We start from the raw sequence: 25,170 nt of genomic DNA, 5'->3' as shown, positions 1-25,170 counted from the left end.
TCCTAAAGTACTCCAAACATCCAATGCTGTCTATTGGAGTTTTGATGTCAGAGGAATACAGGATCAAGCATTTGCCATTTTGTAAGGAAAAGCCATTTAAATCAGAAGTCTAGTATATTAAAGTGATTCTTTCAACTTCTGTTCACAATTGCACATTGAATAATATGAATCTATATTGGACCACATGGAAGCTATATGGGCCAGATCCTCAGTGGAGCTCCTTTGATTTCCAGCAGCTAAATATCTGGCCCAGGAGTTTTTACAAAGCATGTGAACACAGTGAGAACAATGATATCAAAGTCTTCGGCTCTGGCACAAAGCTCGTTGTTTCAAGTAAGTTCTATAGTAGCATAGAGAAAAAATTACTTGTTATAATATAAATTTAGCAACTGCCAAGCACAATTTATTCAAAAAGGATAACAGACAATGGAAACGTGATATGCAATCTACAGTAGAAGAATGAATGTCTTTACTATCTAAATGTGAGGTTAATGTACAGAATTCAAAGTAAAATGGATTAGTGATCACATTGACTATTAATTATTAACATAGAATGTTTTTTGATCACCCTGTGTCAAAGCTGGGTTGTTCTCCTGTGTTGGGGTCAATGCCCCGGACCAGGAAAACATCCACAGTTCCATCCAGTGCGGGGGGCAAGCCAAAACGGCAATTCTAGGGGACCCCTGTGCACCAAAGAACATCGGGGATCAGGGGTAGGGGAGTGGTGAGGGCATGGAATGGCCAGTGGGTCTGTGACTAGGGAGATCAACTGGTCAAAATCCATGCTCAGTGTGGGGGCAACTGTATGGAGATTATTAAAGCTCACAACCTATGATGCACTAGCTAGGTTGGGGGAAAGATTTCATCTTCCCGTCCATCATGTAGCTCTCCTAGAGAAACCCCCTTTACTCTCCTTAGTGCGGTGACCAGGATTTATCCTCTCGTATCACAAGTATGTATTAGTCAGGAGTTGTAAGATGTTAGGGATGAAATCTCAGCCCCATTGATGTCAATGGGAGTTTTGACATTGACTTGGATGGAGCCCGGATTTCATCCTAATTTTTTTTCCCTTTTGTTAAGAGCGTAGGTCTGGGAGAAAGGATGTGCACTGGAACCAAGAGAGCCAAGATTTGTGAATATTGTATATTTCATTACTGACATGAGCATTTTAGATTAGTATTGTAATTTTCTATTGCACAAAATCAATTCAAATTCATACTAAAACATAAATGCCTTCACATAAGAGTGGAGGGGTGCAGGAATAAAAGGGCCTGATTCAGCATCAAAATTTCCCATATTTTTAATAAGCATAGTATTGAGCCTGTAACATGCATTGTGAGCCCAGTGCTGAAAGCTTCTGGTCTTCCATTGACTCTGATGGGAGTTGAGGCTCCTCGATACTTCACGATCAGAGTCCCTGTCAGTTCTTGACAAATTTAGTCACACTGCATGGGAGAGAGTGTTTCTTCCCTGACACATTGAAATACTGTTGTCATAAGGAATTTTCCAAATTATGCAACAATTAAATGAGTGATTGTTCTCAAACACAAGCAATATGAAGGAAGATATTCTATCTGAATTAAATTATCCTCTGGTTACATCAGTACAACTCTATCTCTGCTGTGTCGAGAATTTGGCCCCACATATTTTTTAGCCTGTCTATATCAGCGAGACTCTACACAACACGTGCTATAGAAAGTCGAACTACGATTTGGCCCTTGTTTCATAATTGTCAATAGAACCGGTTAGTTTTAGGTAGCTAAAATATGCATCTCAAAGTATCTCTCTACTTTGTCATTGAGACTTCAATAGGAATACAACCAATCCCAAAGCCTGCTGGCCTGTTACGATTCCTTTTAATTATACTGCACAGGAAAGCAAAATTGTATTAGATAGCTTTACATGTGAAACCATTCAGGAAACCATTCAAAATAGTGTTTGGTGGGTGGAAAAATGTCATGAAGCATCTTGAGAAAAGGGAATAGGTCACAGTATAATGTAAAATTAGTATTTTTGTCTAATTATGTCTTTATTTATATTGGTATTTTAAAAATGCACCCATTCGACCACTGAGCATCCAGCAGAATTTAACTGAAATAGCCATTTCAATCCACTAAGCAAGAGAAAATAGTACAAGTCCAACATTACGTTTCCACTGTCAACCAGATCCTCTCTGTCACTGAGATGAATGATTTTCTGTTAAACAGAATTTAAAAGCTACCAAATTAATATTAATATACAGTATTTGAAAAGACCAATGTAAGCTCACCCTGAAAAATACATTGAAAATTCCACCATTTCTTTGCTTGAACTAACTGGCTCTCAGTTGTGCCTATTTAGAAATATTTGTTCAGGTCTGATTCCTCTGAATAGACATGTCTTGGGCAGATTTTGTAGTAAGTTGCAACACTGTTGGAGCTGTGAAAATCTTTGGAACTGGCACAAAACTTGTCGTAACTAGTAAGTTTTTAAAGAAACTATTTTAAATGTTTAATGGCATAATCTATCAAATTAGCTCAATAATTGATCTCAATGCAAGAATGTACACTGGCAATAATTTATTAACAACACTAATATTAATGAAATCATAAGACACTGGCTAGCAACAGAGAAATGTCGTAACGATCCTTTTCTCTTTTGGATGTAAATAATACCAGGTGCTGAGCACCCTCAATGTCTGTTGGTTTCAATGGGAAATAAGAAGCATTCAGAACTTCAGAGGAGCATTTGGCACTTTGCTGGACCATTTACTTATTTTTTAATAAGTGGCATGCAGATTGCAAACACACACAAAAATTAGTTAGCAGTGAGTCACTTACAACTTAGCCCTGGAATCCTCCCTTTAGAAAACCTCCCATTGAAATTAATAGGAATTTCTTTTGAGCAAAGAGTGAAGCCAAAGGGCCCAAAGTCAACTGCCATCTTAAAAAAGAGAAGAGATACTTAAAGTAATAAGAATATATCACATATATTCTTTTACAACACACCTTCCTTGTTAAAAATTCTACTTAAATAAATTAGACAAGCAAGGTGTTTTGAAAAGTTAGGTTGGGACTGATCTTCTTAAAGTGTCTTATCCAAAGCCCATTGATGCCAAGGGAGAAAATCCCATTGGCCTTAAGGGGTTTTAGATCAGGCATAAAATTAGGTGACAAATTTAAAACTGATTTTGCTCATGCAGCTGCAAATCCACTTATGCAAATACACATGCTGCTTATATATGTACAAAATTCAGATTTTATATTGGATAGACACCCATCTAACCATGTGCAAATACAAAATACTACATGTACTTACAAAAGTGTCAACATGTAAATATGACTCTAATTTCTAAAAAACATCTAGAGAGAAATGTCAGAAATAATCATTAGTTTTTGCAAAGCACAGCATCACCGGGCAGGAAGCTATGTAAAGATTTTTTGAATACATACAAGACTTGAGTGAGTAATATATTTTGTGGAGTATAGGCCAACTATTTTGTTAAATGGCCTCTAATTTTTCACCTCTATATAAGTGTTGGAACAAACAGAGAATGACATGATACCTGATGCCCATTTGGGAACCTTCAACACTACTGAAATATCAACAACCTTCTGTTTCTTCTTTGTGATGCACATTTATAACATGAGAATGTTGCCTCGTTCTGTAGAAAATACTTCTTTGGCAGTTAGCTGGGTTGGGAACCTTATTCTCTTGGTAGTATCCCACAGTGACAAACAGGAGACGGAGATTAACGGTACTAAATGTGTTTTGAACCTGCTCACTTCTTGTGATAACTAGTAAATTCAATATACTGTTTAAAAAAATGTATCATTTACCGTCAGCCATATGAAATGAGCAGACAGATAGTGATTTTAGTAGGGGAGTCTTTTTGGGACCAGTTCAGTATTTATTATTTCATGCACTTAACAAACTCAGGGATCAAATAATATTTTTATCATTTCTAGTTCAGACTTTTAATAAAAATATTTTGATTCTTTTATCCAATTTATAGCAGGCAGCAATTTTAAAAAATGTTATGAAGTGACAAAAAATTGATTTTTTTGCAGGTTTTTTTTTTTTGACCAACTCTATTCCTAGAGTGACAAAATGAATACTGTGGCAGAATTATTTAAAAATAACTCAGGAGATACAGCAGAAATTCACTAATTGGCACTTTGCTAATCCACTCCAGGATTTTGACACAAACAGTAACAATCCCTCTATTCCTCAGCAAAGATTTGATAATTGCGTTCTCTTGAGAGCTCCATTATTATTAATGCTTCATAATCAAGATTTTCAGAAGTGGTTAGCTAAAGTTAGGTTCCTAAATACTTATTGGGGCATTTAAGTGACTTAATTTTCAGAAGTGTTGAGCATTATGCATAACACTCCATTACATTTACCAAATACATGACCAACGCATTTTAGGATGCATCATCCTTGCTAATTTCGTAATTGATATTTGTCACTGAGAGATACATGTTAATGTATTTACTGTAATATCCCAAAATGGTGTTCAGCAATAGTTTCCCCAAAGTTGTATTGCCTGGGTCTGCAATAGAACATATCTTGTATGTTCTGATATCATTTTAAGGTGAATAATTGATTAAAAAAAAACATTTCAAAATGGTTCAGTTCCTTAGTGTGGAAAAGGCTTAAAAATTACTTTTCTGACTCTCTTTTTAAAGGTGTTAATCAAGATTCTTAAATAGTATATACAGTTGGTTCAGGGCAAATTTATCTCCTGATAAAATATTCTAATGATATTTAAAGAGAGGCCTTATTAAAACGATTGTGGAATCTTTAATACCCTTCCAGTCAGGTACATCTACACTGTAATAAAAATTCTGTGGCACCAAGCCTGGGTCAATTGACTTGGGCTCATGTGGCTCAGGCTTTGGTGCTAAAAACAGTGTAGACATTCAGGCTCTGACTGAAGCCTGGGCTCTTAGACCACCTCCGTCACTGGGTTTCAGCGCTTGCGCTCCAGCTAAAGCCTAAACATCTACACTGCAATTTTTAGCCGCACCACCCCAGCCCTGCAAGTCAGAATCAGGAGATTTGGGCCAGTGGTGGTCATGCCGCAGGGCTTTTAGTGCAGTGTAGATGTACCCTTCCTCTCACTATCACAGTGTCTTTTATATACAAATTTTGGGTAAATAAAGGGCAGATTTTCAAAGTCACAAATGTTTTGAAATGAACCAGAACATAAAGCTGTACTCAGCATTCATTCAAAAAGTGTTTAATATTTGACACAACCACCTGTACATCTGGGAGGAATCTCTCTCTGTATGTTCCTTTTCAATGTTTCTTACCCCCTGTCAGTTATTTCCCAGAATTATTCTGCAGGTGAGTGAGGTGGGATTTGCGGTGTCTGTGTCTCTGAGAGTGATCAAATACTCTGGTTAGTTCCCTTACAATTGCTAGATTCTCATCCACACCTTTTGTCTGTAATGAGGTGGGCTTTCTCAGATGTTATCTCTGTTTGTTTTAAAACGTCTGTGTATGTAGAGGAAAATATTTTTCTCCTCCCCAGCAGCCATGTGAAAAGATACCAGTAAATTGGTAACCCACAAACTACAACAATCCCAACATACAGCAGAATAAGTATCTAGGGTACAAGGTCCCAGCTGCAGTCTATGGAGCTCTTTGTGCTAGTCTCTGGAGAGCTGGCTGATCACATAATGCTGGTTCCTCCTCATTACCATCTATTCAATTTCAGTAATACAGCTAAGAATGAAATACTTTCCAGGTATCATTTTTCAATGTAAGCAATTGCTACAGAGATGTGATGTGATTGCGGATGGAAGGAGGAGGAGGTAGTCAATACTATTGGGAATGTGAGAGGGGTTGTAGTCCATGAGATAATCTCTCTTTTAATATGAAAATGTTTGAGAACCGTCTGATCCAACAGTCTATTTACAACATTAAAATCAAATAGAAGCCATCATCTAGTTTCCATTTTAAGGAGTGAGGACTCGTTAACAGAAAAGCTGCAAGGACATGCAAATGGAGTCACTGGGATGAGAATTTGTGTATCAGCTTTATGGGGGGACAAAAATGTGAATTCATTAAATTCTCCAAACAGTCAAGAAACCGGAAATACTTAATTAGAAGTATTTTCCCAGCTACTGGTTAGAGTGCCTGGTTATTTGAGCAAGGACACAGCAGCATAAGTAAAGTACCACAGCTTATTGTAAAACGAAAAGTCAATGTGATACTTCAAGCTGGATCAAGTACTTTGGCACAGGAACCAAATTAGTTGTTTCTGGTAAGTATTTTTATTCTTGATTGTTTTTCTTTTGGTAAATAGAATCAAGGGACAAAAAAACTGTACCGAATAAATGAATATTAAAAAAGGAATTTGCACATAATCCGTGTATTGCTGTTGACCTGTGTATGGACCTCCCAAGGACACAAAGGGGTCCACGGAGGGCAATATATGATCCAAATGAGTAAAGTGAATACAAGAGTAAAAGTCTGGAATATTTAATGAATAGCTGTTAAGAATCAGGAAGGAAGGAAATGGAGAGCTTTACATTTAAAATATTGGCCCAAGTTCATCTCTCGTGCAACTCCATTGAAAGAGTCCAAATGCCAGCAAGCGTAATATTCACAGCACAGGTTTCAATTTAGCAGGTGTGAGATTATTAAAAAGTTTGTTATGGTTAGGACTATATCAGTGTATGATGATTAACGAAGGAAAATTGCCTGAGGTGTAACAGTCTTCAGGTTCTCAGTAAGTGCATCTTTTCCCTTTTGTGTACTGTATAAAATTCTTTATTGGATTAAAGCTACAGAAACAGGACAATCAATAATACAACTGCTAGGTAATGTTGAGTACATAACAGTATTTATAATACATTGTCTAGCAAATGTCATTTTCTAAATTATATTTTAAGAGTATGTTAAAATGTGAAGTGAAGCACAGAGACTGTGATTTGCCCAAGGGCAGAGAGGGAGAGCCAGAAAAAAAGGCAAATCTCCTGAGTACCACTCTGGTTCTTTAACCACAAGATCATCCTTCCTATCTAAGCACATTGGAGATCACAGGACTAAATCCTGCTCATCCAATGAAATTAATGGAATCGAGTGGTGACCAGGAATTCACCCCACTCAATTTGCCATGCAGTGATGTATGTCAAGGAGCAAAACACATTTTTGGTAGCAAAAAGGCACAGGAATTCACAAAGTGCATAAACTCAGTTGAATACTCACACAATTAAGTGGCTGACAGCAAGCCTACTTTAGATTGTGACCTTTGCATGAAAAATATGAACTTCAGAATTTTATTCTTATGAAATTCATAACTTGATAATTCATTAGTTTTTGTAGAGGATTTCAATGATGTGAGTATGGAATAAAGTACTTTGGCTCGGGCACCAAACTGGTGGTTTCAAGTAAGTTTCTCAAGATGTTTTCGAAGCATATATTTACTTTCTGTATTTACTATGCTTGTTATCCAAAATCAAGTTATTCATAAATATACTGGGTGAAATCCTGATTCCCCTGAAGTTAAAGGTAAAACTCCAATTGACTTCACTAGGGTCAGGATTTCACCCATAGTAGTCTCTCTATTTCAGAATGAACCAGTTACACTTGTGTAATCAATGAGAATTATGTAAATTGTTTGGAGAGCTTGTTTAGTATTGTCACACTGTGAGATGATTGTGCAAAAATATTCAGAAGTGGAACCACTTATTGTTAGCAGTAAATGTGAAATGTAGAACTTATGATTTTTATACAATACCGCATATTTAGCACCCCAGAGTTGCTGAGCTTCTTTAATGCTCATACATTTAAATAGGAGTTAAGGATACTCAGCACTTGGAGGATCTGGCCATTAGGTAGCATTAAAAGGTACATTTCTAGTAGTAATATCTTAATGCAATTGTGTTTTCTTTCCCAAAAAAGGCTCCAGTTCAGGAAGGCACTTAAGCATGTTTCCATTCGTATTCATCAATGTATTTAAGTATATGCTTAATTAAGGCCAAAAGAAGGCCAAAATGCAGTAAATCTTGTTGATTCCATATAGTAATAGGGAATAAAAAGGTGTGCTTCTTTTTTACATAAACATAAGGTATATGTGATAGAGTAATCCTTTTAATAAAATATGATAATTGATCCAATAAAATGATTCTCAATTTTATTTTTAAAGATGATTTCCAATTGTTAAAATGGTTTGGCCATGTTTGGATTTAGTGGAATTGAGAGAACTCTGGGTCTTTAATTAAGCTTATTCTTCCTTCCAGATCCTGCTAAATCGTCCTTGTTGGGTGCCTAGTCCGTGAGACAAACAAAATATTTCTGTAAAGCAAATGTTTTCTATTGGGGAATATTTCTGATTACACCAAATGGTAGAAGTTAGCCAAAATAATTCTCATGAATATACCCAATTTAAGAGCTATATTCTACCCTCAATCTATCGTTATCATTAGGAGCACCATTGTGGAATAATGGCAGCAGGCAGGCTTAATTTTATAACCAGAGCATGTAGACCCTAATTTAAAAAGTAATTTCTCCTTTCCACAAATTATTTGACATGCCCCATCTTAACCATGTTTTATCAGATTTATTTTAGGGGCAGATTTTCAGTGGCATGCAGGTGCCCAGGAATGATAGTTAGATGTCTAATTTCAGAGTAGCAGCCGTGTTAGTCTGTATCCACAAAAAGAACAGGAGTACTTGTGAGTCTCTAAGGTGCCACAAGTACTCCTGTTCTTTTTTTAGATGTCTAAGTGTCTTTTACCCCTTTGAAAATCACCTCCACAGTTTTCACATTATTTTACATGCACTCTCCTTATTTACTATTTTATTGGAAGGCCAGAAAACAATTTAAATAGCAAATCAGATTTTTTTTTAAAGCAACAGCTACTAGTTCGTCAATATAAAGATACTAAATCTGTACAGTATTTTGTAAAGGATTTGCTCACTGTGATACTTCTAGGGGCTATAGCTTCAAAGTATTTGGCTCTGGTACCAAGCTCATTGTAACAGGTAAGTTATGTGGTAATTACAGTAATGAAAATATAAAGACACTTATTGTGATAGTTGCAAATCTTTTTATCACAGGTTAGGTTAACAATTGTAAGCTCGATCTTGTGAATTACTGAGCACTTAATGTGAGGTGCTGAACACCATCAATTCCTGTAGACTTCAGTGCAGGTCGGGGTTATTAGACCTCGTAGGATCTGATCCCAAATACTTCAACTTTTCAATCCCAGAGCAAACCTGCAATATTTACCGATAGATTTAAAGTAGATTTTTTCAAGGTAATGAATAGTTCTAATATTTCAGCTGTTAAATGTCATTTTTCAGAGGATGTGCCGCCAGAAGCATGCTGGTCCTTGGTCCAGTTGCAAAAATTTATCTTAGCTTTGATTTTATTCAAATTCTTTAACTAAAATTCATAAACAAGCATAAAATAAAACAACTGTGAAAGAAGTAACAACATCATACTTCTCAATTAAAACAAAAGAAGCAATCTCTGTAGTAGTCAGTATCGTCATAGATGAATTCTTGTAGTTACACCAGTTCAAGTGAAAGAATTGGGCCTAGAGATTGTCATCTTGTGTGAAGTACCTTGGCATTGCAGGCAAACTGACACTTGCAATTATTCTTAATAGTGTTTAACAATATACACTTGGGGTCTGAGTCTTCTTTGCCTTTCTCTCGGAAGTCACTTACGCTAATGAAATGTCAATGGGAAATGCTATCATTCTGATTAAGTAGCATGTTAAACCCAGTTTGCATTGGTATAACTGACTGCACAAACACAGGACAAAGGAAAATCAGGTTGTTACTCTCACAGAATCACGCTCTGCACATTTATATAAATCAGCTAGAACAGTCAGTCTATTTTTAAGCTCAATTCACAATCAAGTTTACCTTAGTACCCCTATAGCTCTCTTCTAAAGGTAAATTGTTGTAATGCTGCCAATTAAAATAAATACACGATCATATTAATTCTAAAAATATCAGATCAGGATCATCATGTTGCTTTTAGTGAATATTCTATGGTATTAAGAATGTAGATACAATTTAGTTAGCATTATAGTTTACAATGGACAGTTTTCCTAAATCCTCTTATCTGTATAAGATCCTGCACTCTTTGACAGGCAAAACTCCCATAACTTTACCAGCTATTTTGACTGTGTAAGGAATAGAGAACTATGTCTGTGATATGTGTAAATTATTTAACACAGCATGAAAACCTAAGATTGCTCACTTGATTTATTAGTGTATTAAACCTGTAGGACACAATAAAATATTTTAGTAACAAAATATCTTCTCAAAGAGAAATATCAAATATTGGCTAAGTAAGTTCCTCCTAAGAGAAAAATAACACTAAGATCATGGAGAAATTCAGACCCTGGCACAATTCTAAGTAAAATAAAAAAAAAATGTGGCGGTTTGTGCCTAGGAGTGAATTTGACTCACTATAACTGATATTTATTTTGATGATAAGATTCTCAAGTAGTCTAGGGTTGGTTTAAATTGGTTTGCTGCCTTTTGAAACAGTTCTAGGTATTGATTGTTGACATTACCGATTGAATATAACAAACTCTTTATAGAAAAAAATATATAAGTATCTGATCCAAACCCCATTGGTCCTAAAAGACCAAATACAAATTTATGGCAGAAAGTGATGTGCACTTGTGACCAAAGAATCTTCAGAGGACAGGTGTCCGCCTTAAAAATTTTCATCATGATAGGCACTATTGCTGGCACTTTTACCAGAAATACCAAGAATTTAGGGGATATTAAGCATAATTTACCGTCTCATCCTTTAAAGGTGATCTTTGCAAATAGAGTTCAAATACATTGTTAAGACCAGGTGAGAAAGCCAGCATTAAATAAAAGAGATTCTCCAGCAATAGTCCAACATCACTCATCACATTTTACAATAGCATTATTAAGCACTGGACCACTGTTGTAGAATTCTGAAGTATTTTCAATATAGGTAGTTTCCAGTGCTGTCAATTTGGCACCATTCACAAACCCTAAATTCACTCTAAGAGAAAAATAGAAATTTCAAGTGATGCTGAGGGATCCAAGCACGGGAAAATTCTAAGCCTTTGGTATGTAGAACGCATTTGACGTTTTTGACTCATTTTGCATGTCTGCTCCTAAACCACTCCAAACATCCAATGCAATCTATTGGAATTTGGGGTGTCAGCGGAATACAGAATTAAGCATTTGCCATTTTGTAAGGGAAAGCCATTTTAGTCACACATCTAGCATATTAAAGTGATTCTGTCAACTTCTGTTCACAATTGCACATCAAATAATTGGGCCATATGGAATCTATATGGGCCAGATCCTCAATTTCCAGCAGCTGAAGACCTGGCCCATGAGTTTTTGCAAAGCACATGAACACAGTGAGAACAATTATATCAAAGTCTTCGGCTCTGGCACAAAGCTCATTGTTTCAAGTAAGTTCTATAGTAGCATAGAGAAAAAGTTACTTGTGATAATATAAAATTAGAGACTGCAGAGCACAATTTATTCAAAAAGGATAACTGACAATGGAAATGTGATATGCAATCTACAGTAACGGAATGAATGCCTTTACTATCTAAATGTGAGGCTAATGTACAGAATTCAGAGTAAAACGGATGAGTGATCATATTGACAATTATTGATAGAGGTTTTTTTACTCATCCTGAGTCAAAGCTGGGTTGATCTATTGTGTAGCGGTCATTAGCCCAGACCAGGAGAACATCCATAGTTCCATCCAGTACGGGGGGGCAATTCTAGGGTACCCCTGTGCACCAAAGAACAGTGGGGATCGGGGGTAGGGGAGTGGTGAGGGCATGGAATGGCCATTGGGTCTGTGACTAGTGAGATCAACTGGACAAAACACCTGCTCAGTGGGTGGGCAACTGCATGGACTTTACTAAAGCTCCTGGCTATGATGCTCTAGCTAGGTTGGGGAAAAGATTTCATCTTCCCGTCCATCATGTAGCTCTCCTAGAGAAACCCCCTTTACTCAGGTTAGTGCGGTGACAAGAATTTAGTATCTTGTATCAGAAGTATGTACTATTCCGGAGATGTAAGAAATTAGTGGGTGCAAAGATGTGATGAAACATCTTGAGAAAAGGGGATAGGTCACAGTGTACTGTAAAATAAGTATTTTTTTCCAATTATGTCTTTATTTTTATGGCAGAATTTTAACTGAAATACCCTTTTCCATCAATCCACTAGGCAAGAGAAAATACAAGTCCAACATTAGGTCTCAAATGTCAACCAGATCCTCTCTGTTACTGAGATGAATGATTTTCTGTTAAACAGAATTTAGAAGCTACCAAATTAATATTAATATACAGTATTTGAAAAGACCAATGTAAGCTCACCCTGAAAAATACACTGAAATTTCCACCATTTCTTTGCTTGAATTAACTGGCTCTCAGTTGTGCCTATTTAGAAATATTTGTTCAGCTCTGATCCCTCTGAATAGAAATATCATGGCAGAACTGGCACAAAACTTGTCGTAACCAGTAAGTTTTTAGACAAACTACTTTAAATGTTTCATAATGGCAAAATCTATCAAAATAAGCTCAATAATTGATCTCAATGCAAGAATGTGCACTGGCTAAAATTTTATTATGAGTGTAATAATTTATTAACAACACTAATGTCAATGAAATCATAAGTCACTGGTCAGCAACAGAGAAATGTCATAACAATCCTTTGCTCTTTTGGGTATAAATAATACACTCAGTAAATAATACTGAGCACCCTCAATGTCCGTTGGTTTCAATGGGAAATGAGAAGCGTTCAGAACTTCACAGGCACATTCAGCACTTTGCTGGACCAAGCACATAATGCAAAATTAAAATTACAAACATACCATTTACTTATTTTTTAAATAAATTCTGACAGCATAATTGACTTTGTCCTCAAATAGTACATCAGCATTATTTATGTATGATAGTTTACCTATAAGTGGCATGCAGATTGTGCGGTGACCAGGATTTAGCCTCTCGTATCACAAGTATGTATTAGTCATGAGATGTAAGACGTTACGGGTGAAATCCCAGCCCTGTTGATGTCAATGGGAGTTTTGACATTGACTGGAATGGAGCCCGGATTTCATCCTACTTTTTTTTCTCTCTTGTAAAGGGTGTAGGGGCAGGTGAAAGGTCTGGGAGAAAGGATGTGCACTGGAACCAAGAGAGCCAATGTTTGTGAATATTGTATATGTCATTACTGACACGAGCATTTTAGATAAGTATTGTAATTTTCTATTGCACAAAATCAATTCAAATTCATACTAAAACATAAATACCATCACATAAGAGTGGAGGGGTGCAGGAATAAAAGGGCCTGATCCAGCATCAAAAATCCCCATATTTTTAATAAGTATAGGGTTGAGCCTGTAACCTGCATTGTGAGCCCAGTGCTGAAAGGTTCTGATCCGCCGTTGACTCTGATGGGAGTTGAGGCTCCTCAGTACCTCAGGATAAGAGTCCCTGTCAGTTCTTGACTAATTTAGTCACACTGCACGGTGGAGCGGGTTTCTTCCCTGATATATTTAAATACTGTTGTCATAAGACAAGGAATTTTCCAAATTTTGCAACAATTAAATGAGTGATTGTTCTCAACAACAAACACAAGCAATATGAACGAAGATACTCTATCTGAATCAAATTCTCCTCTCGTTACATCAGTACAAATCTATCTCTGCTGTGTTGAGAATTTGGCCCCACATATTTTGTAGCCTGTCTATATCAGCGAGACTACGCAACACGTGCTATAGAAAGTCGAACTAAGATTTGGCCCTTGTTTTGTAATGGTCCATAGGGCCAGTTAGATTTAGGTAGCTAAAATATGCGTCTCAAAGTATCTCTCTCCTTTGTCATTGAGACTTCAATAGGAATATAACCAATCCCCAAGCCTACTGGCCTTTTATGATTCCTTTTAATTATACTGCACAGGAAAGCAAAATTGTATTAGATAGCTTTACATGTGAAACCATTTAGGAAACCATTCAAAACAGTGTTTGGTGGGTGGAAAGATGTCATGAAACATCTTGAGAAAAGGGGAAAGGTCACAGTGTACAGTAAAATGAGTACTTTTTCCAATCATTTCTTTATTTTTATGGGTATTTTTAAAATGCACCAACATGACCACTCTGACAGTACAGGGACAAAAACACTGAGCATCCAGCAGAATTTTAACTGAAATACCCTTTTCCATCAATCCACTAGGCAAGAGAAAATACAAGTCCAACATTAGGTCTCAAATGTCAACCAGATCCTCTCTGTCACAGAGATGAATGATTTTCTGTTAAACAGAATTTAAAAGCTACCAAATTAATATTAATATACAGTATTTGAAAAGACCAATGTAAGCTCACCCTGAAAAATACATTGAAAATTCCACCATTTCTTTGCTTGAACTAACTGGCTCTCAGTTGTGCCTATTTAGAAATATTTGTTCAGATCTGATTCCTCTGAATAGACATGTCTTGGGCAGATTTTGTAGTAAGTTGCAACACTGTGGGAGCTGTGAAAATCTTTGGAACTGGCACAAAACTTGTCGTAACTGGTAAGTTTTTAGAAAAACTACTTTAAATGTTTCATAATGGCAAAATGGCAAAATCTATCAAAATAAGCTCAATAATTTATCTCAATGCAAGAATGTGCACTGGCTAAAATTTTATTACGAGTGTAATAATTTATTAACAACACTAATGTTAATGAAATCATCATTCACTGGCTAGCAACAGAGAAATGTTGTAACAATCCTTTTCCCTTGCGGGTGTAAATAACACCAGGTGCTTCCGTTGGTTTCAGTGGGAAATGAGAAGCGTTCAGAAATTCACAGGGACATTCGGCACTTTGCTGGACCAGGCACATAATGCAAAATTAAAATTACAAGCAAAACATTAGCTTATTTTTAAAATAAATTCTGATGGTATAATGGACTTTGTTCTCAAATAGTACATCAGCATTATTTACATATGAGAGTTTACCTGTAAGTGGCATGCAGATTGCAAACACACACAAAAATAGTTGAGTCACTTACAACTTAACTCTGCAATCCTCACTATAGAAAACCTCCCATTGAAACTAATAGGAATTACTTTTGAGCAAGGAGTGAGACCAAAGGGCCCAGAGTCAATTGCCATCTTAAAAAAGAGAAGTGATACATAAATTAATAAAAATATATCACATATATTATTTTTCAACACGCCTTCCTTGTTAAAAGTTCAACTTAAATAAATTAGACAAGCGAGGTGTTTTGAAAGGTTTAGTTGGACCAAAACAACAAGTAGCTCCACACTGGAAACTACAATTGACTTGGAAATTAAGGGTCTGATCTTCTTAAAATGTCTTATGCAAAGACCATTGAAGCCAAAGGAGAAAAATCTCATTGGCCTCAAGGGATTTTAGAACAGACCTAAAGTGAGGCCAGAAATTTAAAACTGATTTTGTTAATGCATCTTCACATCCACTTATGCAAACACAAAAGCTGCTTATATATGTACAAAATTCAGATTTTATATGGGATAGACACCCATCTAACCATGTGCAAATACAAAAAACTACATGTATTTGCAGAAATGTTAACATGTAAATGTGACTCCAATTTCTAAAAACATCTAAGGAGAAATGCCAGAAATAATCATTAGTTTTTGCTAAGCACAACATCACTGGGCAGAAATCTATGTAAAGGTTTTTTGAATACATACAAGACTTGAGTAAGTAAATCATTTGGTAAACATATTATTCAAGCCCAATCCTGTATTCCTGGGTGTTTTTGGTGCATACGGAATGTAAGATTGAGCTCCAAATGTTGAACTAATTAGTGCCGGAGCATGAGGATCTAAATTGAAAAGAAGAGAAAAATCAATTCCCTTAATTGGTGACAATTTCCAAAATGAGAGAAAGTTCTTCAATGAAGGATTTTTGCTTGGTTAGGTAGTCTTACATCTCAGCTATGTTCATTTGCTTTTAAATTTAAGATATTTTAAATACTTTTTGACATAACACTAGTTACAGGGTTATAGTTTGGATCAGTTCCAAGTAGTTTCAGAAAACTCTAAAATAGCCACACTGCACAAAAATAAGCTGAAATCATTTTAGAAAGGAACCTTCACAAGCTTTGACATCAGTGGGACTATTCACAATGTATAAAAGTAAGACTTTGTGGGAGCAGGGTATTAATCTATTTGTGTCTCAGTTGACTAAAGACAATGGCTGACATCATCAAAGGAGCCTGAATTTCAAAGGGATTTGGGCACCTACATCCCTTCTTACTGCCTTTAAAAATTCCAATCAAAATGTTTTGTGGAGCATAGGCCAACTGTTTTGTTAAATGGCCTCTAATTTTTCACCTTAAATTAAGTGTTGGAACAAATAGAGAATTCACAGAATACATGGTGCCCATTTGGGGACCTTCAATACTACCGAAATACCAACAACTTTCCGTTTCTTCTTTGTGATTCACATTTATAACATGAGAATGTTGCCTCATTCTGTGGAGAATACTTCTTTGGCAGTTAGCTGGGTTGGGAACCTTATTCTCTTGGTAGTATCCCACAGTGACAAACAGGAAACGGAGATTAGCGGTACTAAATGTGTTTTGAACCTGCTCACTTCTTGTGATAACTAGTAAATTCAATATACTGTTTAAAAAAATTTATCGTTTACTGTCAGCCATATGAAATGAGCAAATGGATAATTATTTTAGTAGGGAAGTCTTCTTTGGTCTAGTTCAGTTATTATTTCATGCACTTACACAAACTCAGGGATCAGATAAGATTTTTATCCTTTCTAGTTCAAAATTTTGATAAAAATATTTTTGGTTGTGCTTTATCCAATTGCTGGCAGGCAGCAATTTTTAAAAATTTAATGAAGTGACAAAAAAAAATTTTGCAATTATTTTTGATCAGCTCTATTCCGAGTGACAAAATTAATACTGTGGCAGAAGTTCACTAATTGGCACTTTGCTAATCCACTCCAGGCTTTGGACACAAGCAGCAAAATTCCCTCTATTCCTCAGCAAAGATTTGATAGCTGAGTTCTGTTGAGGGCTCCATTATTAGTAATGCTTCATAATCAAGATTTTCAGAAGTGGTTGACTAAAGTTAAGCTCCTAAATACTTATTGGTGCATTTAAGTGACTTCATTTTCAGAAGTGTTGAGCATTATGCATAACACTGCATTACATTTGCCAAATACCTGAACAAAGTCATTTTAGGATGCATCATCCTTGCTAATTTCTTAAGGGATATTTGTCACTGAGGGATACATGTTAATGTATTTACTGTAATTTCCCAAAATGGCGTTCAGCAACAGTTCCCCCAAAGTTGTATCAGCTGGGTCTGCAATAAACATATCTGGCATGTTCTTATATCATTTTAAGGTGAATAATTGATAAAAAAAAATTCAAAATGGTTCAGTTTCTTAGTGTGGAAAAGGCTTAAAGATTACTTTTCCAATTCTCTTTTTAAAGGTGCTAACCCAGGTTCTTAAATAGTATGCACAGTTAGTTAAGGGCAAATTAATATCCTGATAGAATATTCTAGAGATTTTTAAAGAGAGGCCTTATTAAAAGGTTTGTGGAATCTTTAATACCCTTTCCTTCAGGTACATTTACACTTTAATAAAAATCCCATAGCACCATGTCTCAGAGCCTGGGTCAATTAGCTTGGGCTCCTGGTCTCGGGCTTTGGTGCTAAAAACTGCAGTGTAGACATTCAGGCTCTGACTGGAGCCTGGGCTTTTAGATCACCTCCGTCACTGGGTTTCAGAACTTGTGCTCCAGCTCAAGCATAAACATCTACACTGCAATTTTTAGCCGCGCCACCCCATCCCTGCAAGTCAGAATCTGGAGACTTGGGCCAGTCATGGTCGTGCCGTGGGTCTTTCATTGCAGTGTAGATGTACCCTTCCTCTCATTATCACGGTGTCTTTTATACACACATTTTGGGTAAATAAAGGGGAGATTTTCAAAGTCACAAATGTTTTGAAATGAACCAGAACACAAATCTGTACTCAGCATTCATTCAAAAAGTGTTTAATATATTTTGAGTTTGGAAGCTAAGTTAGTGGGCACTCTCATAGATTCTTCTGTTCCACAAAAACCTGCATTCAATTCAAGCACGTAAACTTCTGCAATTCCAAATCCTTAAAACTTTAACTTATAAGTGGACAATTTACTCCCATCTTCAGAATTTTAATAGGCAGTAACAATATATTATAGACTTAAATAGTTAAAATATGTTTGGCAATAAGGTATCGTTCTCATGCTGAACTCAGAGTTAAGATTGAGTACTTGTGTGCAATTTGGAGGAATTGGATGCAAGAAATTAAATTGCCTCTCTCTTCTACTTTCAAATCTGTGAATTCTGTCCATATTGTTTCAAAAGTAAAGCATGATACGTATAATGTAATTCTGAATTTACTTAATTCCTAACAAATTCATTTCTCTCTCCAAAATGAATCCAGATATTCAAGCAAAACTTGATTCCAAAAAGGTCCAGGTCCTGCCTCCTTCTACTGAACAAGATGGGAAGGTATCATACATGTGCCTCATTGAGGATTTTTACCCAAATGTTATTAAGGTGACTTGGGAAGATGAGAAGAAGAATGCAGAGAAAAATGCAGTGCACGAGGAAATTTGGCCCCCTGGTGACAATCAACAATCATACTCAATAAGCAGCTGGCTGACTGTAGATAAAAATAGCAACAAGAATTATGGCTGCCACTATCAACATGAAAGCAAAGAGGATTCTGTCCTCCCCCCATCTCCAGGTATATACTATATTATTAAAACTAGTCCTATATATATTTAGAGAGTTCACTGTTTCTTTACAATAAAACAATAAAATGTATTACTGTTCCTAAAAGGGTTTGCGCTCTCCAGGCCAATATTACTTTCCATCTCTCCATAAGTGGGCTATCACTGAAGCTTGTTTCTCCATCAAAAGCTCAGTTTTGGCTCCTCTCCCCCCGTTGAAAATCTTTCTGTAATGAAAGAAAATGTTGTCTGAGCTCCTCAGCTAGTGTAAATCAGCGTAACTCCACTGAACTCAATGGAGCTCTGTAGATTTACACCCGCCAGAGACCTGGGCTAGAGTGTTTGGTTTTGAACAAGTGCTGTATACTGCAACAAACGTAATAACACACACAGCACCTAGCTTATTAAAACAGACCAGAAGAATTACACAAACCAAAATCAAAAAGATAATGCAAGAGAAAAGAGAATCAGAGAAGTAATTTCTGTTCGGTTCTTGTCTGAGATACAATAAATTAATAACAGCAGATACAAATTTATCTCTTTCAAATGCAATCTACCATCTTTCTCTTTGAACGTCTATCAAGAAAAGTTTGCCTTAATTTTCAACAAGAATCCCATTTGACAATTAAAGCCCTTTTTTACATGTTATGCTTTTATCAGGCACCATTTCAGACACCACTGTAGCGCCTCAAACCACGGGAGTTTGTAACAAGCATGCTGAGAATGGCACCACGCTTTCCACAGGTAATTGTGTCTCAATTCTCATTTTTTATTCAATACAGTTAAGAATTAAGCACTATTTGATATTGTTAAAGCAAAAGTGAAAATATTCTCTCTTTCTAAAAGGTCCAAACATAATTATGTAAATGTGGAACACTGCTGTAAGCACAGGCCCCGACTCTGTGGGTGCTCTGGGGCTTGAGCACCCATAGAAAAAAAAATAGTGGGTGCTGAATACCCACTAGCCACCTGCCGGTCAGCTGTTTTGTCGGCCCAGCCAATCAGCTGCTCGGCGGCAGGTGGGAGGCATTGGGGGGAGGGGCAAGAGCAGGGGCGGAAGAGGAGGAGCGAGGGCAGGGCACGCTTGGGGCAGGAGGCAGAGCATGGTGGGAAGAGGTGGGGCAGGTGCAGGGCCAAAGCTAAGGTGGAAGAGTGGGGAGGAGAAGAGGCAGAGCGAGGGTGGGACCTTAGGGGAAGGAGTGGAGTGGGGTGGAGAACCCACGCGGAAAGAAGAAAGTTGGCACCTGTCTCTGTAAGTTAACATCTGCTGTGGGTTACCAAAAGGATCAAAAACCTAGTTCCCTTGGGCGGTTTAGGTTAAATATTGTAGAAGTCCTGCTGAAATACATGTTTTGGTGGTATTTGTTGTGCTTTGCTAACATGCCACATGGGTCATTGTTCTTTAATCTGCTCGTGCCACTGTTCCTTAATCTAACATTTAACATGTTAAATTATAAAAAATATTCAAAAGCCAGAATTTTCAAATGGAGCTTAAAGGTGCTGAAAGCTTGAAGACCCAACTGATTTCAGTGTAATTTCAGTACTTCTGAAAATCAGACCACTTCATTGATCAGCTGCTTGTATACCGATTCAGAACAAACTTAGGCACCCATGTCTGAAAATTTTGGCCTAAAATCATGGCAACAGCCTATTATAAGAAGCACTAGCATTCTGCTTACTCCTTAGCAGACACTAGCAATACCAGCACTGAGAGTGCCTCTTTGTTTCTCTCAGCTCGACTGGATGGGAAGGTATGAGCAGAAAGAGACCTGTTTAGAGGACACAATCAGATATTGATTCATGCATAGTCTGATTAGGTGGTATAATTACTGCAATCAAATACCATGTATACCTTGCGCTATCATACATGGTTTTATATTTATTTTTCTTTGCAGCTATAGTATATGCAACATTAACCACTTCTTGTTATTGTTGTTATATTTTGTGTAGATATTACAGACAGTTTCATGCACAGGACGGCGTATTTAATATACATTGTCCTTCTCCTGAAAAGCACCATGTACTACGTCATCGTACTCTTCTTCATGTACAGAATGAAAAGTCCAATCAAGCACCGGGGAAAGAAACCTTAAACTTCTCCGTACACCTTCCAATGTCAGCATTTCTGTCTCAAATTTACTTTGCTTTGCCATAAGCCTGTTCATATGAAACACCTTGCTCTAAATATTAATTTGATTTTGTTGGCTATTTCTCTAAATAGCACAGATGGCTTCTTCTGCTTGAGAGCGAACAGTTTTATATGTGACCATATTTCCTATTATATTATTTTAATTTTGTAACTGTGGAACTTCAAGGGCTGAGGCTACACTTCTTGATTTCAATAGAAATTTTGCATCATAAAGTAGTGCAGAATCAGTCTCTTCGGCTCTTATCCTGCAAATACACTTGTACACACAAAGAAATTTTTGGATGTGGATAGGCCAACTGCATTCAGTGAAGTCAATGGGAAAACTCGTCCCATAAATATTTGCAGGGGTGGAGTACTCATCTGTAATTTAAAATGATTTGTCATTTCATTTCTACTAATTACATTTATTTGCTTTATAAAACAAAAACAGGCTTCTGAAATATGGCTAATTTTTTAATTGGAAGATTAATGGATTTTAAATAAAATTCAGCATTGCAGAATTCTGATGAGTATTTATTTATGGGAAATCAATTCTAGGGAATTGCAAGGGAGGGTTCTCTAGTGGTCAGAGTCTCATTACTTCAATCCCATTCACCCAACCATGTAACATATTTATATAGTTTTTACCACAGTAGTATCTAAACACCTCACAATCTCTAATGCATTTATCCACACAACACAGCTGTGAGATAAGGAAGTACTATTATCCCCATATTACAGAAGTGTGTAGAGACTGAGTGCTTTCCCCAAAGCCACATGGAAAGCCTGTGGCAGAAGATAGAATTGAATGTGGGTCTCCCAGGTCCCAGGCTAGCACTAAGCACTAGACCATGCATCCTCTCTTCAGCCCCAACCCTGTCTCTGTCCCCCTCTCTCATATCCACCCCTCCCCTTCAGCTCCTATCCTCCCCCCATCCTCCATCTTCTGCCCCATCCCCTTCTGCGCCTATCCTCCCACACATCCTATATCCTCCTCCCATGCCTATACACACTGATATGCCTCCTCTGCTGCTCCCTTTAGTCCTATCCACCACCTGTTACCTCCAGTCCATTTCCTTCTCTGTTGTCCCACCTGTCCCCTCCTCTGCATACTGTTTCCTATACCCCACTTCTTCCCCTCCCCCCCCCCCCCGCCGACTTCTGTTAACCATTCCCCCTCCCATTCTGCTGCTTCTCACACTCTGGCTCCTGCACCTGTCTCCCCCTGTGTTCCCCCCCCCACACACACACATTCCTCACCCCTCCGCACTCTCAGTCAGACTGCTTCCTCCTCCTCCTCACTGCCTGGGTGCTAGCGGAGGGGCTGGGGAGGCACTGATTACACAGAAAAGAGCAGGTCCTTGTTCTTACATCTGGTGCTAAAGTGGCCTGCAGCAGCAACAGTGTTGTCAGCCTCAAAACTTTCGCTTTTGGCAAACACATGTGAAAAGTAGCCCCCAAAATCGCTGAGGTTGGTAACACCGCTCCTTCCACACTCCCCTCCCCCAACAGGAACACTGTTCCCCTCCTCCCCGCAGGGCTCTAGTGCATACGTCCCAACCTTTCCAGTGGCTAAAGTGGGCTCTGGAGATGGAGGGGCGGATGAGCCAAACCTAAGTGGTGCCATGACCCCATGCACTAGGTCACGATGCCACTTGCGGGGGGGCCTGGGGTAAACAGGGGATTGTTGGGGTCAAAGGACAGTCCCACAAAATCCAGGACTTTGGGGAGTTCTGGTAACATAGTCACTTTCTCCCCCTCCCCCCGCAGTAACCCCCAAAGGATGTACACACACAGGCTGCTGTTGGCCCTTCCTCCTCCCTGTACCTTTGGCTGCAGCATCCCCTTCTCACACTGCTCTCTCCAGTGCTTGCCAGGGTCTGTTTCCTGGTTCCCCCACCTCCCGCCTCCTCCTCTTCCTCACACGTATTGAAAGCAAACAAGCATGAGGGCTAAGGATACAGCTATGTCACAGTTGTCACCACTCTCACAGGAAGGGAACTTTGCCCATTACATGGCCCCTGCTGCCACACGGTATCAGAGAGTTAGGTCACTTTGACACACATTAACAGGTCGTGACTTCACTTTGAGCCAGTGGGTCCAAAGGTGGCCATGACCATGGAGTGACTTGATCTGTTTTTACTATGACGGTGCTGTGAATTATGCATAATTTTACCAGAATAAAATCATATCTAGAATCATGGCGGTGGCTATGGGCAGGCCATACTCAGCCTTTCCCCTCTCTCACTGGTGCTGTGCTGGGGGAGGGGCACAAAGCAGCAGAGGAAATAGCTCCAGGTGGTAGGAGGGAAAAGGTGCCCCCTTCCACTGGATGAAACAGGCGCTGGGAGCTGTTGCCCCTGTCAGGGGCGGCTCTATGTTTTTTGCCACCCCAAGCACGGCAGTCAGGAAGCCTTTGGCAGCATGCCTGTGGATTCAGCAGCGTTTCTGCGGGTGATCTGCTGGTCCCATGGCTTCGGCGTAACCGCCGCCGAATTGCCGCCGAAACTGCAGGACCGGCGGACCTTCCACAGGCATGCCACCGGCAGGCCGCCCCCCGTGGTTTGCCGCCCCAGGCACGCGCTTGCTGCACTGGTGCCTGGAGCCGCTTCTGGCCCCTGTGCACTCCATGGAGGTGTCATGGCAGCAACCGCATCTTACTCGCACGTGGGACAATTCTGGGTTTATACCCTGCCCCCACTTCTCCATTGGCTGCCTCCCCACCCAGCTGTGCACGCACCGTGGTGGCTGCTCATTCACAAAGGGCACCCATGGCAGCAGAGACAGGGCCCATCTGAATCGCCCAGAGAGCACCCAAAAAGTCTCCTGTCGCCAACTAAAGGGTTATTGGGATGTGCAGGGGAGGTTTGCTGCCAAGGCCTTCCAAAACGAGGCAAGGCAGCGAAAAATTACCAAAGTTGGCAACACTGAGCAGCAATTACAAGGAAAGTCCTGCTCAGCCCCTGAAGCACCAGGTTGCAGCATGCTCAGTAGCTTTGTGGGGATGCCACATGGGCAGACTGACCACACAACTGAACCGGGAGGACCCTATAGCGTGCTTATTGCAGATGGAGTCTTCAGGGACTGGAGCTGCCCAGATTGAAAGTCAGAACAGGAGGAGGAGAGAGGATGATTCTTATATTTCTCTTTTATTCACTGCTCCTAGGGCCTAGAAGTGAGGAGGTTATGACCAGTCCTTACAATCCATCACAGAAACCATTGGTAGTTTACTGCCTACCATATCCTATTTTATATTGTCATTTATCGCTCATCACTGAAGTGTCTGAGTGGTGATGCATTAGGGTGATCCCAGTTGGTATGAGCATGGGTTATCTTGGCTGCTACAAAAGGATTGGGTTAAACAGCTGCCCTTCCTGGTGTTGCAAGTGCTTTGGAGGATAGGATTAAAGTTCAAAATGGACAAACTGGAGAAATGATCTGAAGTAAATACGATGAAATTCAATAAGGACAAATGTAAAGTACTCCACTTAGGAAGGAACAATCAATTGCACACATTCAAAAGGGGAAATAACTGCCGGGGAAGGAGTACTGTGGAAAGGGATCTGGGGGTCATAGTGAATCTCAAGTTAAATACGAGTCAACAGTGTAACACTATTGCAATAAAATTGAACGTCAGTCATGGGTGTATTAGCAGGAGTGTGGTAACTAAACGTGAAATGTAATTCTTCTGCTCTACTCAGTAGTGGATTAATGCATGGGCCCATGGGACCCATGCCCAGGGCCCTGGTCAATTTTGGGGGCCCCCACAGGGGTGCTGGAACTTATGTAGAAGTGGGAGGTGACCAGCACCAAGACTGTGACCCCACCCCAGCTCCTCCTCTTTCTCATGAGTCTCTGCCCCCTGAATCTCCGCACCCTTTCTTGCATGACCAAGTCACTTATCCTCTCTGCGTTTCAGTTTCTCTTGCTGTGAATAATACCTGCCTCACATAGACACTGAAACTTAATGCATTAAAGTACATTGAAATTCTTGGATGGAAAGTGCAACACCAGTGCAAGTTATTATGCATCATGATTAGACTATGGCACAATCCAAGCAGCAGTTTATATGCCAGAGGGTGTGTGTGAACACTCCAGGAGTAGGGGTTCTCACAGTAGAGAAAGGTAAGACTGGCTCCTTGAATCAAGGATTGGAGTGACCTAGCAGATCGCTGGTCCGGATCACACCAGAGGGGACCGTCCAAACCTCCTGCTGTTGCACTAACGTCAGTACAGCCCCACCAAGGACACCAAGTGCAGCAGTGCTAGTGCTGGTGTTTTTATGATGATGTCACTTAATCCTGCTC

At 38.8% G+C, this 25,170-nt stretch overlaps 1 protein-coding gene across 1 annotated transcript in view; it reads left to right on the top strand.

The window, feature by feature from the left end:
- The first annotated feature begins 288 nt into the window (after positions 1-288).
- The window catches only part of LOC117871722 (TCR gamma alternate reading frame protein), a 41,445-nt gene continuing 16,563 nt past the window's right edge, over positions 289-25,170 (top strand). Inside the window, exons 1-5 of the mRNA XM_034759493.1 lie at positions 289-333; positions 7,337-7,382; positions 18,444-18,749; positions 19,396-19,479; positions 20,686-20,825. Coding sequence (XP_034615384.1) covers positions 289-333; positions 7,337-7,382; positions 18,444-18,749; positions 19,396-19,479; positions 20,686-20,825 — 621 coding nt within the window. The remainder of the gene's footprint in view (positions 334-7,336; positions 7,383-18,443; positions 18,750-19,395; positions 19,480-20,685; positions 20,826-25,170) is intronic.

Source organism: Trachemys scripta, chromosome 2 (assembly GCF_013100865.1).
Source record: "Trachemys scripta elegans isolate TJP31775 chromosome 2, CAS_Tse_1.0, whole genome shotgun sequence".
In the NCBI taxonomy this organism is placed as follows: domain Eukaryota; kingdom Metazoa; phylum Chordata; order Testudines; family Emydidae; genus Trachemys; species Trachemys scripta.
The sequence above is the reverse complement of the archived record's forward strand: the minus strand, read 5'-3'. Positions and strand labels throughout refer to the sequence as shown.